Here is a 14,632-nt window from a genome sequence, read left to right as displayed (position 1 = left end):
GTGGATGCTGGTACAATTGCAACATTTAAGAGCCATTTGGATGGGTATATGAATAGGAAGGGCTTGGAGGGATATGGGCCAGGTGCTGGTAGGTGGGACTAGATTGGGTTGGGATATCTGGTCGGCATGGACGGGTTGGCCAAAGGGTCTGTTTCCATGCTGTACATCTCTATGACTCTTTGACTCTATTAGTTAAAATTATCCTGCACTTCTTAAAAGGGAGGAGCCTTGCAGTTGTGGAGAGTGTTGGTATTTTACAGGAAGTAAATCTGACCTGTAAAATGTTGAATAATGACATAGCATGAGAAAAAAAGTGGTCTCCAACATTTTTGCATAAATAACCAGAGATTTTGGTTGAGAAGGTTATAAGTAAGAGAGATGTCCTGAAAGAAAAGCCTAAAAAACCCACCAGACTTGTGATCAGGAAACAGTAGAAGTGAATAGCTGTGGAAGTCATTGCCAAAAATCCCAAGAATCTGGATAGAGAGATGCAAGAAGTTCAATTCGCCCAAAAGCAGTCAAAGTGAATGCTTTTTCAAATTCTATATCCAACCATGAACTTTAGACACTGCACAAAGCAATCATTCGCTAACAACCTCCATCCATCAGGCATCAATCTTGACATTTAAATGCTCTATCACACACTTAGCACTACTGCAAGCTTCACATATTTTTCCTTTGCAGATCCAGCCAACTGTTTCACCATGACAGCCACATTACACAATAGGATTGCAAAACGTTCAGTGACATTCTTCCCTCTTTTGCCGGACAAAATGGCATTCAACTGGAGGCAGCAGGAGCTTAAACATGCCTATATACACGAACCCTTATGGATAATATGTTACTGTGCATTATCAGCTGCCCCTTACTATGAATGACTGTGATCAGTAGAGTAGATGAAATTGTGGGAGACAATATCCTTCTGCTTATCCCCCTCCCAACATCTGTCAGTTTCTTTTATTTTACAAGATGCAGATGGTATAAGCATGTACCTTTTATTTTATTCCCACCTTCCCAGACTGCAATCATGGTGCCTTTCCCTTTCTGATCATTGAAAAGTGCAACTGCCAATAGATCAGTCAGTGGAGGAACATAAAGAAGACATTAATGCTAAAGATACACAGTGTAATTTAAGGGTTAATATTGAGATAGAACCTTCACATGGTGAAACACTATTACATCCACAAATGGTAGAGGGCACGGATATAAACTTATGAATTAATAGCAGGAGTGCTCTGTCATTCAATAAGCTCATGGCTGATCTGATTGTGGTTTCAACTCTAAATTCCTGCTCACTCGTGATAATTTAGACTCTTTTCTTAGACAAGAATCTATCTACTTCTGCTTTAAAAGTATTTAATGGCTCCACTACTGTCGGAGCAAGAGAATCTAAAGACTTGCAATTTGAGAATTTTTCCACATCTCTGTGTTAAACGAAATACTCTATATTTTGAAACTGCGTCCCCTAATTCTAATCTCTTCCAGGAGCTGAAATACCTTTCAGCATCCTTCCTGTCAATAATAAAACCAAAACTCAGTACCGATGGTCTTACCGGTACTCTTTACAACTTAGCAGAAAAACTATTTTCCTTACAATAAATGACAATATTTAATTTGCCTGTCTACTTGTACCTGCATACATACATTGTGATTCATTTACCAGGGCATCATGATTTTTTTCTATCTCAGAATTTTGCATTCTCTTTTTCATTTAAATAGTAGGCTGATTTTCTATTCTTCCTCCACAGTGGACAAATATATATTTTCCTGTATTATACTCCATTTGCCTTTTTTTTCTTATTTATATTCCCTGTAATTTGCCTGTCTACTTGTACCTGCAGAAGGGCTAATGCCCGAAACGTCGATTCTCCTGTTCCCTAGATGCTGCCTGACCTGCTGTGCTTTTCCAGCAACACATTTCCATCTCTGATCTCCAGCATCTGCAGACCTCACTTTCTCCTACTTGTACCTGCATACATACATTGTGATTCATTTATCAGGGCATCATGATTTTTTTCTATCTCAGAATTTTGCATTCTCTTTTTCGTTTAAATAGTAGGCTGATTTTCTATTCTTCCTCCACAGTGGACAAATATATATTTTCCTGTATTATACTCCATTTGCCTTTTTTTTCTTATTTATATTCCCTGGTATATTTCTTCACTAGAAAAATGTAAGTGTGGAGGTAGTTGTAAAGTATGAGATATTTCTGTTCATAAAAACGTAGAAAATAGGAACAGGAGTAGGTCTTTTGGATATTCCAGCTTGTACCACCATTCATTATCATTGAGGCTGCCATCGAATTTGATAACCTGTTCCTGCTTCTCCCTATATGCTTTGGTCCCTTCAACCCCAAGTGCTGTATCCAATTTCTCCTTGAAATAAATGTTCTGGCGGTTCGGGCTTTCTTGCACTGTCGTTCTTCTCAACTCATTGCACATTCAAGCGTGAAGAAAACACCACATTTTATGTGTGGACAGGGAAGACGTTCTTCCCTATCACTGCCCTCTGGTCAAGATTTTCAGGGCTCTAAGTGTCATATTTAAAAAGTACCTGGCCAGCACATTACTTTCTGCAACCCAGGAACATCACTCAAAAATTATTCATTAACCCAACCACCCAGGAGATGTCAGCAACCCCAGGCAAAATAGCAAGAGGGCAACTGGTAAAGTTGTCTGAGGCAGGCTGACAAAACTTTGAGCAAGCTTCCTCAAACTCAGCTTCACCTGCTGAAGTGGCTCCAAGACTTTGTTCTGGGAAAGGAACGATTAATAATAATTGTAGTCACTTTGGGGACATGGGTATCCACCTTCTGCATAACCTGCCTCTCAAACAAATGTAGCACGTTAAACACAGTCCTGTAGTGTCTTTCCATCTATTAAGAATTCTCAGCAGTAATAGTTTCCTTGCAGACTATCTCTTGAGGCTCACTGACCACTGTATGTGCTCACATGCGCAACATATGGAGCAGTGCAAAAAGTGCTGAGGCTGTCATTCTCTCCTGTCCTCTGGAAGGAACGTAGCTTCAAGAAAGCAATAACATAAGCTGGTTGTTTAGGTTCAGAAGTCAATCAGCATAACTTCACTCCTCTACTTCTCTGTAGTAGATGAATACTGCTTGCATCTGAGTTTCAATCATGTAAGCACGGTCCTATGTAATCCTGCATAACTCCATGCTGATGCTCTGGTCAGGTGACTGGTCAGCACGTTATTGGTGATAAGAGAGTAAATTAACTTAAAATTAATGTCAAAGTATCCTACAAAGTATCAAACATTTGATACTTTGCAACATTTGCCCTCACATCTAACCACTATCAGGTACTCTCAGCTTTTTCTGCATTATTCTGGTATTGCTCGGGCATTAGCTATGTCAGCACCTCAATCAGGCTTTAATCTAAGGAGAAAGGTTATTGAGCTGTCTCCTTCTAAATTCTCAGGCAAACATAGACCTGCTTTGCTCCCCAGTTGCATCCTAACTTAGAGCTAGTATAGTCTGGAAATCCAGCCAAACAAGAACTGGAGTGCCCTCTTTGAGTGGTCCAGGCAATGGAAGTGCATCTTCGGAAGACTGATTCTCTGTTCATTGTAGTGCTGTTCAGTAACAGTCTGAGGGGAGCATACGGGGTCATTATCCATGCCTTTTAGCGCTACCTCTTGTCACCCATGGGCCAACTCTGGAAATGAATGCTTGTGACCTGTGAGTTGTGCAGATGTAAGCATCGTGACAGCTCCTTGTGTAGGACCATACCTTCAGGAGCTTTTGTTTGTGTTTGCAAATGAGTAGGTAATTGAAAGAACGAAATTCCTTGCTCTGTTTGGTTGGATGAAGCCATGAAACTCTGAGCACCACACATGCATGCAGTTGATGGCCCCTTGTATCTGAGGGATCCCAGTGATGCCTGCATTTCTGACAGTTCAGGTACCTTGACTGTCTCGGTCTACGGTGAACTGGACTGCTTTCTTGTGAAGGGCATTGGTGAAATCACTAGAGCATTCGCTGGCTGCTGATCAAAGAATGTTTTGCTTGTTCCCATTTGAAGTTTTGAGTGGAGCCTGTGGTTAAGAAGTTCAATGCTGTTGTGAACTTCAGTATCACAGGCGTAGCGCTGCCTCCCAACCCACATGGCTGCAGATTTGCCTTCAGGAGATGATGGATTTGGTATCCTTAGTCACTAGCATTGTCTCCAACACAGCTTTCACTCATCTGCAGGTAGCTGCAATGTCTTGAGTAGATCCTTTCTCAGCATTGATCTCGGTTTCTCACATCAGACATTGCTTGTTCATCTGTAGCTGCAGCCTCTTAAGTCTCATTTCTCTGGTTCTGACACAGTTGGGCATTTCACCCTTTTCACACCTTTGAAATGTTAGCAATGTTCATACAGTTAAGTTGGTCATAGAATCCCTACAAGTGTGGAAGCGAGCCATTTGACCCAAATCTGCCCTCTGAAGAGCATCCCAACCAGACCCAACCCCACCTCACCAATTCTTATAACCCTGCATTTCACATGGCTAATCCACCCGGCCTGCACATCTTTGGATACTATGGACAACTTAGCATTACCAATCCACCTAACCTGCACATCTTTGGACTATGGGAGGAAGCCAGAGTACCTAGAGGAAACCCACACAGACACGGGGAGAATGTGCAAACTCCACACAGACAGTTGCCCCTGTTTGGAATTGAACCTGGGTCCTGGCGCTATGAGGCATCAGTGCTAATCATTGAGCAAAAGTACTGCCCATCTGGCATAGAAGTACATATGAACAGCTGGATAGGATCCCAAAGGGCTGCTTGACTATTTAAAAATTTCAAATACAAAACAAAATTCTCATTCCTGGAGTTCATCCTTTCCAGCATGGAAGAAGTGGAGAACTCCATCAGCAAACTAATAGAGCTAATAGTACAGTATTTTACTGAAAGCTGTACTGGTGGCAAAAAGTAACATGTGGTATGCTATTGAAATTAGTGCATTTTACAATTTGTATAAATTACTTTTGAAGGGACCAACAGTATGGTTGCCAAATGTGTTGATGAATAGAGACGGGTAGGCGTGTAAATTTTGAAGAGGATGTAAGAAGACTACAGAGGGCACAGATAGGTCAAATGAATGAGCAAAGATCTGGCAAATGGAATATAATGTGGGAAAGTATGAAATTGCTCATTTATAGAGTCATCGAGTCATACAATGCAGAAAAGGCTCTTTAGCCCCATGAGTCTGCACTCATAATAACTACCACTAAAGGCACACTCATCCCAATTCCCTGTACTTGTCCTATATCTGGGAATATTATGATATTTAAGTGGTTCTCCAAATACTTATTAAAGGTTGTAAGATTTCCAGCCTCGACTACCTTCCAGATTTCCACCACCCGCTGAGTGAAGAAAGGTTTTTCTCAAATCCCCTCTGAATCTCCTGCCCTTACCCTAAAACTATGCCCCCTTGTGATTGACCCTTGACCAAACGGAATAGATGCTCTCTACTTACCCTGTCCAAACCTGTCATAGTCTTACACACCCAATCATGTCCTCCCTCAGCCTTCACTGCGATAAAGAAAAGAAATCTGAGCCTATCTAGTCTCTTCTTATAGCTCAATTGCTCCATCCCAGGAAACATCCTACTGAACCTTTTCTGTACTGCCTGTAGTGCTATCACATCCTTCCTGTAGTGAGATGACCAGAACTGCACATTAGCTCAGCCACAGCTGGAAAACTATGTTCTGTACAGCTCCAACATTATCTCCTTGCTCTTGTGCTCTATGTGACAACTAAGAAAAGCAAATGCCCCAATGACTTCTTAACTATCCTATTCATGTATTCTGCTAACTTCACGGTTCTGTGAATAATTACCCCAAGATTCTTCTGTTCCTCTGAGCTATGCAGTGCCCTACCATTCATTAAACACTCCCTCATCTTGTATATTCTTCCAAAGTGATCAACTTGCACTTAACAGGGTTAAATACCATCAGCCACTGCTCTGTCCATCTGACCAACTCATCCACATCTTCCTGCAACTTACAGTCGTTCTCTTCACTGTTAACCACTGTACCAATTTTGGTGTCGTCTGCAGACTTGCTTAACATCCCCCCCAAATTTTCATCCACATTGTTTATGTATATATCGCATAATAAGGGATCCAGTACTGATCCCTGTGGTACACTGCTGAACACTGGCCTCCAGTCACTCGAATAGTCTTCTACCACTATCCTTTGAGTCCTATTACTAAGCCAATTTCTGATCCATCTTACCATGTTTCCCTGAATTCCATGTGCTTTAACCCTTAATCAATGTCTCATGTGGTACCTTGTCAAAAGCTTTGCTAAAATCCATATAAACTACATCAACTAAATTTCCCTGATCCACAGACTTGATCACATTTTGAAAAATTCTAACAAATTCGTTAGGCGTGACCATCGTCGGACAAAGCCATGCTGCCTGTCCCTACTTAACCCGTACTTACTCAAGTAAATATTAATTCTCTCCTTCAGAATATTCTCCAATAGTTTCCCTACGACTGACAAGATACACTTGACTTCCAAAAGCTGTGTTTGCCTGTGTGGCTGCCTCTTTCAATTAGTGCCTGATTGAGGGAAGCTGTTTTGGGAAAGGGTTTGAGAAGCTTATAGTTACCACTGTTTCCTATCTCTTTGCACGACGGTTCTCCCTGACCCTTTGCCCACCCTTATTTACCTGAGTCTAGGAGTCTAACAATCGCAGTGGCAATACTGGCAAGAGAGAGCTGCAATGTCTCTCAGTAAGTGAGATTTCCACCCTGGGATATAAATTCCCAGGGAAAGCTGATTTTGGCTAGTGGAGTGCCGGATGGGCACTTATTTGGTTATTGAGGACCCTTATAAATAATGCAAGTTTCCACTCGTTCTCTAGATGGTGGGTTGGACCTGAGTCAGTTACAATAAATTCTGTCCCATGTTTCTAGTATCCATTGCGTGTGTTTATAGAAGATTTAGATTTATTCATGAAGACTAAAAGGTGTACTACCTAAATGGTGAGAGTTTGCAGAACACAAGAGTTGTAAAAGGATCTAGATGACCTGGTGTGTAGAATCATAGAACTTTTCCAGTACAGGAGGCTATTTGGTTCATTGTGTCTGTACTGGCTCCTGAAAGAATTCCAGCCAGTCCTTTTCTTCAACCCAATTTTTGTAGCCCTCTAAATTAATTACTTTCAAATATTTAGATTACTCCTGGTGCTGTGAGCTAGTGAGGGTAGGAATAGGAGGATAGAGCAGATGAATACATGGCTGAGGAGCTGGTGTATGGGAGAAGGATTCACATTTTTGGATCATTGAAAGCTCTTTTGGGGTAGAAGTGACATGTACAATAAGGATGGATTGCACCTAAATTGGAAGGGGACTAATTACTTGATTTGCTAGAGATTTGCTAGAGCTGCTTGGGAGGATTTAAACTAGCAAGGTGGGGTGAGGGTGCGATGGAGTGGTGGGGGTGGGAATGTTGGGACCCAGGGAGATAGTGAGGAAAGAGGTCAATCTGAGACTGATACAGTTGAGAACAGAAGTGAGTCAAACAGTCAGGACAGGCAGGGACAAAGCAGAGAACAAGGTAGAACTGATAAATTAAACTGCATTTATTTCAATGAACTCAGGGCATGGTTAGGAGCATGGGACTGGGATATCATTGCAATTACAGAAACATGACTCAGGGATGGACAGGACTGGCAGCTTAATGTTCCAGGAAACAAATGCTACAGGAAGGATAGAAAGGGAGGGGGGAGTAGCATTTTGACAAGGGATAGAGTTACAGCTGTACTGAGAGAAGATATTCCTGGAAATATATCCAGGGACGTTATTTGGATGGAACTGAGAAATAAGAATGGGATGATCACCTCATTGGGATTGTATTATAGACTCCCTAGTAGTCAGAGGGAAATTGAGAAGCAAATTTGTAAGGAGATCTCAGTTATCTGTAAGAATAATAGGGTGGTTATGGTAGGGGATTTTAACTTTCCAAACCGCCATAGTGTTAAGGGTTTAGATGGAGAGGGATTTGTTAAGTATGTACAAGAAATTTTTTTGATTCAGTATGTACCTACTAGAGAAAGTGTAAAACTTGACCTACTCTTGGGAAATAAGGCAAGGCAGGTGACTGAGGCGTCAGTGGGGGAGCACTTTGGGGCCAGCGACCATGATTCCATTAGATTTAAAATAGTGATGGAAAAGGATAGACCAGATCTAAAAGTTGAAGTTCTAAATTGAAGAAAGGCCAATTTTGACGGTATTAGGAAAGAACTTTCGAAAGCTGATTGGGGGGCAGATGTTCACAGGTAAAGGGACAGCTGGAAAATAGGAAATGCGATAATGAGAGTCCAGAGAAAGTGTACTCCTATTAGGATGAAAGTTAAGGCTGGTAGGTATAGGGAATGCTGGATGACTAAAGAAATTGAGGTTTTGATTAAAAAAAAGAAGGAAGCATATGTTAGATGTAGACAGGATAGATCGAGTGAATCCTTAGAAGAGTATAAAGGCAGTAGGAGTACACTTATGAGGGAAATCTGGAGGGCCAAAAGGGGACATGAGATAGCTTTGGCAAATAGAGTTAAGGAGAATCCAAAGGATTTTTACAAATACATTCAGGACAAAAGGGTAACTAGAGAGAATAGGACCCCTCAAAGATCAGCAAGACGGACTGTGTGGAGCCGCAGTAGATGGGGGAGATACTAAATGAGTATTTTGCATCAGTATTTACTGTGGAAAAGGATATGGAAGATATAGACTGTAGGGAAATAGATGGTGACATGTTGAAAAATGTCCATATTACAGAGGAGGAAGTGTTGGATGTCTTGAAACGCATAAAAGTGGATAAATCCCCAGGACCTGATCAAGTGTTCCCTAGAACTCTGTGGGATGCGAGGGAAGTGATTGCTGGGCCTCTTACTGAGATATTTGTATCATCGATAGTCACAGGTGAGGTGCCGGAAGACTGGAGGTTGGCTAATGTGGTGCCACTATTTAAGAAAGGTGGTAAGGACAAACCAGGGAACTATGGACCGGTGAGCCTGACGGTGGTGGGCAAGTTGTTGGAGGGAATCCTGAGGGACAGGATGTGCATGTATTTGGAGAGGCGAGGACTGATTAGGTTTAGTCAACATGGCTTTGCGCGTGGGAAATAATGTCTCACATATTTGAAGAAGTAACAAAGAGGATTGATGAGGGCAGAGCAGTAGATGTGAGCTATATGGGCTTCAGTAAGGCATTCGACAAGGTCTCCCATGGGAGACTGGTGAGCAAGATTACATCTCATGGAATACAGGGACAACTAGCCATTTAGATACAGAGCTGACTCAAAGGCAGAAGACAGGGTGGTTGTGTTTCAGACTAGGGGCCTGTGACTAGTGGAGTGGCACAAAGATCGGTGCTTGGTCCACTAGTTTCATCATTTATATAAATGATTTGGATGTGAGCATAAGAGATTAGTTAGTAAGTTTGCAGATGACACCAAAATTGGAGGTGCAGTGGACAGTGAAGAAGGTTACCTCAGATTACAACGGGATCTTGATCAGATGAGTCCAATGGGCTGAGAAGTGGCAGATGGAGTTTAATTTAGATAAAAGTGACATGCTGCATTTTGGGAAAGCAAATCTTAGCAGGACTTATAAACTTAATGGTAAGGTCCTAGGGAGTGTTGCTGAACAAAGAGACCTTGGAGTGCAGGTTCATAGCTCCCTGGTATTGGAGTCGCAGGTAGATAGGACAGTGAAGAAGGCATTGGGTATGCTTTCCTTTATTGGTCAGAGTATTGAGTACAGAAGTTGGGAGGTCATGTTGTGGCTGTACAGGACGTTGGTTAAGCCACTGTTGGAATATTGCGTTCAGTTCTGGTCTTCCTATCGGAAATATGTTGTGAAACTTGAAAGGGTTCAGAAAAGACTTACAAGGATGTTGCCAAGGTTGGAGGATTTGAGCTACAGGGAGAGGCTGACAGGCTGGGGCTGTTTTCCCGAGTGTCGGAGGCTGAGGGGTGACCTTATAGAGGTTTACAAAATTATGAGGTGCATGGATAGGATAAATGGACAAAGTCTTTTCCCTGGGGTGGGGGAGTTCAGAACTAGAGGGCATAGGTGTAGGACAAGAGGGGAAATATATGAAAGAGACCTAAGGGGCAACATTTTCATGCAGAGGGTGGTACGTGTATGGAATGAGTTGCCAGAGGAAGTGGTGAGGCTAGTACAATTGTAACATTTAAAAGGCATCTGGATGGGTATATGAATAGGAAGGGTTTGGAGGGATATGGGCCAGGTGGGACTAGGTCGGGTTGGGATATCTGGTCAGCGTGGGCAAGTTGGACCGAAAGGTCTGTTTGCATGCTGTACATCTCTATGACTCTATATATGCCGAATTCTTTTAATGAATTGCAAAAGGCTAGCATGCAGACACAGCAAATAATTAGAAAAGCTGATAATATAGTTTATTGTGAGCAGAATTGAACACAAAAATAGGGAGGTTACACTTCAGTTCCACAGGTCGTTAGTGAGATCAACTCTAGAGTACAATCAGTACTGGTCTCCTTATTTATGGAAGGATGTGAATGTATTGGAAACAGGTCAGAGAAGGTTTATTAGGCTAGTACCTGGGATGGGCAGGTTGTCTTATGAGGATAGCTTGCTCAGTCTAGATTTCTCTGAACTTTAGAAGAATGAAAGGTGACTTGATTGAAACATATGAGAGGTCCTGAGGGTTCTTAACAGTATGGATGTGGAAAACATGCTCCCACTTTAGGGAGGGTTTGGAATTTAGAGTCACTGTCTAAAAGTAATAATAATTTAATGCAAAGACAAGAAACTTTTCCTGACAGTCATGAGTTTTTGGAATTTTTCTTCAAAAGTGTTTGAAGCAGACTCCTTGAATATTTTTAAGGCTGTGGTAGGGGACTGCTGTCTCAGCCTCCATTTCAAATGTGCAAATATCAAACCTGCACTCCCCCAGGATAATGAGTGACTTAGAGGAGAATTTGCAGGTGTATCTGCTGCCCTTTGAGCCTGCTCTGCCTTCGATATGATTATGGTTGATCCTCAATCTCAATGCCATATTCTTGATGACTTTAATGTCTAAATAATTGCCAGTATTTTCTTCGAATATATTCAGTGACTTGGCTTCCACAGCCTTCTGTGGTAAAGAATTCCACAGGTTCATCGTCCTTTCAGTGAAGAAATGCTTCCTCATTTTAGTCGTAAATGGTCTACCCAATATCCTAAGACTGTATTCCTGTTTCTGGACTCCTGAGTCAGGGAAAACACCCTCTCTGCATTAAGTCTGTCCAGCCCTGTTAGAATTTTATGTGTTTCAATCAGATCCCCACTCATTTTTCTCAACTCTACTGAGGACAGGCCCAGTTAAACCAATCTCTCCTCATAGGACAATCCTACCTTCCCTGGTATTAGCAGAGTGAACCTCCAATGGACTCCCTATATGATAAGCCTGTCCTTTCTTAAGTAGTATTCCAGGTGTAGTCTCACCACGGCCCTATATATTTTAAGATATCCCTAGTTATGAACTTGTATTCTCTTGTAGTGAAGACCAATGTACCAGTCACCTTTCTAATTGCTTGCTGCAGCTGCTTGATATATAAAGATACCCAGATTCCTTTGTAAATTCATATTTGCTGAGTTGTCACCATTTCACTAATACATTTCCTTTCTATTTTTCACACCAAGTTTATACCTTCACGTTTAGCCATGTACTGCATCTGTCGTGCATATTCTACTGAACGTGTCTAAACAACCTCAAAACCTCCTTACATCCTCCTCAAAACTCACAATCATGCCTAGTTTGTGTCATTAGTAAACTGGAAATATTCCCTGATCCATGTAATTTATATACATTAGAATAGTTGTGGCCCAGCACTGTTCCTTGTGGTACCCATTAGTCTTGCTATTTTGGAGGTAAAAAGACCCATTTACTCCCAACTCTGTTTCCTGTTTGTCAACTAATTCTCGAACCATGCTAATATATTATCCTTTATCTGATATACTTTAACTTTGTCCACTAACCTCTTATGATCGACCTTATCTAAAGCTTTCTGAAAATCCAATTATGCTACATTCACTGTTTCTCACTTATTTATTCTACTAGTTACTTCCTCAAAAACCTCCAGTAAATTTGTTAAGCATGGTTTGCCTTTCATAAATCTACGTTGGCTTTGTCTAATCCTGTTAATGCTTTCCAAATGTTTTATTATCATTTCGTTTATAATCACTAAAGCATTTTTCCCACTGTTGACCTTTTACGAGAGTAATGTGAGAGAAATTTGCAAATCAAAAACATGCAATATTTTGAAAACAAGAGAAGCAAGTTATGGAATCTTTTTTAATTGAATTGGTTATAATATCACTGCCATTATGAACTTGTATTACCTTCTACAGGGGCTAGTATTGAAATGACAAAAGAAGACCCTTTTGTAGAACCCTCCAATGATGAGGACTCTGTGAGTGGAAGTTGCAGCACTGTATCCTCAGATTCTGAGAGGCCAGTTGTCCATCCAGTTGTTTCAGCACCTATGCCTACAGATTGTGGTAAGCAATTTCTTTTCATTAACTTTGTAAAAGATTGGACACCTTATCTCTGCTCTTCCATTAACGAATTATCTTTTCAATAGTGAATTATATCTTAATGCATTTATGTAGTGCATTGTTGTGATCTCGAGGGAAACCACAAGCTTTTAAAAGAAATTCAATCTCCCAGTTATTAATTGAAAGAAGATATACAACAAGATTTAACATTTTAAATAAATACTTTACTGCAAAAGATTTAATCAAAGAAAGGAAATTGTTAAAATTCTGTGAGATGAAAAGCTCCATTTTCCAACCAAGTATTAAGTGGCAAGATGAGATTCTTGCTAGTAGAGAACAAACAATCCATTTGCTTACATAAACATTATCTCACCTCCATTTATATACAGTTAAAAATCACACCAGGTTTATTTGAAGGCTTGTCAGGTGAAGCCACTTGCATGAATAAGTGCAGTTCCAACAACACACAAGATGTGATTCTAGCTTGCTGCTCACTCCTCATGACCTCTATCTTGGACACCAGGATCAACATCACAGGGCACATTCAGTGTCCTGCAACTGCAGCAGTCCCATTCATGAGCCTTGGCATCCAACTCATATTAAGCTCACCCATAATCATGACATATGTCCTGTACATTTACAGTATGCTTTTTAAAATTAATTCACGTACGTCTGCTGCCCTAATCCTTCTAAAGTAGGGGTTGAATATTTGGTAGATGCTGTCTAAGGAGCCTTGGTGAATTTCTGTTCTACATTGTGCAGATTTTACATACAGCTGCCAGAGCACTGATGATGTAGGGAGTGAATGTTTGTAGATGTGACGCCAATTAAGTGGATGCTTTGTCCTTGATCATGTCAAACTTCTTGTGTGTTGTTTGAACATCATTTATTCATGCAAGTGTTTCACCTGACAACGGAGCATTGCTATGAAAGCTTGAGATTTCAAATATACCTGTTGGTCTATAACTTAGTGTTGTGTGACTTCTGACTTTGGTCGCCCATGTCCAACAACAACACTTGCATGCCATATCTTCCCAGTAGAATTGTGGCTTTACCTGCTCAACTGCTCCACGTGCTAGTGAGGCAAGGAATAGGGAGAGCGAGGAATTGAACACGTGGCTACAGGGATGGTGCAGGAGGGAGGGTTATGGATTCTTGGATAATTGGGGCTCTTTCTGGGGTAGGTGGGACCTCTAGAAGCAGGATGGTCTTCATCTGAACCAGAGGGGTACCAATATTCTGGGGGGGAAATTTGCATAGGCTATTGGGGTGGGTTTAAACTAATCCAGCAGGGGGATGGGAACCAAAATTGTAGTTCGAGTATAGAAAAGGTTGAGAGTAGGGAGATCCGAAATCAAATTTCAGGAACGCAAGATGGCACCGGCAAGCAAGAAGTTGGTTTGAACTGTGTCTACTTCAACGCCAGGAGAATCCAGAATATGGTGGATGAACCTGCAGCATGGTTTGGTACCTGGGACTTCGGTGTTGTGGCCATTTCGGAGACATGGATAGAGCAGGGACAGGAATGGTTGTTGCAGGTTCCAGGATTTAGATGTTTCAGTAAGAACAGAGAAGATGGTAAAAGAGGGGGAGGTGTGGCATTGTTGGTCAAGGACAGTATTACAGTGGCAGAAAGGATGTTTGGGACTCGTCAACTGAGGTAGAATGGGCTGAGGTTAGAAACAGGGAAGGAGAGGTCACCCTGTTGGGAGTTTTCTATAGGTCTCCAAATAGTTCCAGAGATGTAGAGGATAGGATAGCAAAGATGATTCTCGATAGGAGTGAGAGAGACAGGGTAGTTGTCATGGGGGACTTCAATTTTCCAAATATTGACTGGGAACACTATAGTACGAGTACTATAGATGGGTCAGATTTTGTCCAGTGTGTGCAGGAGGGATTCCTGACACAGTATGTAGACAGGCCAACAAGGGGCGAAGCCACATTAGATTTGGTACTGGGTACTGAGCCCGGCCAGGTGTTAGACTTGGAAGTAGGTGAGCACTTTGGTGATAGCGATCACAATTCTGTTATGTTTATTTTAGTGATAGAAAGGGATAGATGTATACCACTGGGCAAGAGTTACAGCTGGGG

General features: G+C 41.5%; 1 protein-coding gene across 7 annotated transcripts in view; it reads left to right on the top strand.

The window, feature by feature from the left end:
* Window positions 1-14,632, top strand: part of LOC122552711 (CAP-Gly domain-containing linker protein 4-like) — a 265,059-nt gene that overhangs the window by 42,556 nt on the left and 207,871 nt on the right. For all 7 annotated transcript variants that reach the window (XM_043695603.1, XM_043695604.1, XM_043695605.1 and 4 more), the window contains one exon: window positions 12,395-12,544. In XM_043695603.1, coding sequence (XP_043551538.1) covers window positions 12,395-12,544 — 150 coding nt within the window. The remainder of the gene's footprint in view (window positions 1-12,394; window positions 12,545-14,632) is intronic.

This window comes from Chiloscyllium plagiosum, chromosome 9 (genome assembly GCF_004010195.1).
Source record: "Chiloscyllium plagiosum isolate BGI_BamShark_2017 chromosome 9, ASM401019v2, whole genome shotgun sequence".
NCBI classification, from domain to species: domain Eukaryota; kingdom Metazoa; phylum Chordata; class Chondrichthyes; order Orectolobiformes; family Hemiscylliidae; genus Chiloscyllium; species Chiloscyllium plagiosum.
Note: the sequence above shows the minus strand (reverse complement) of the source record. Positions and strands in the feature narration are given on the sequence as shown.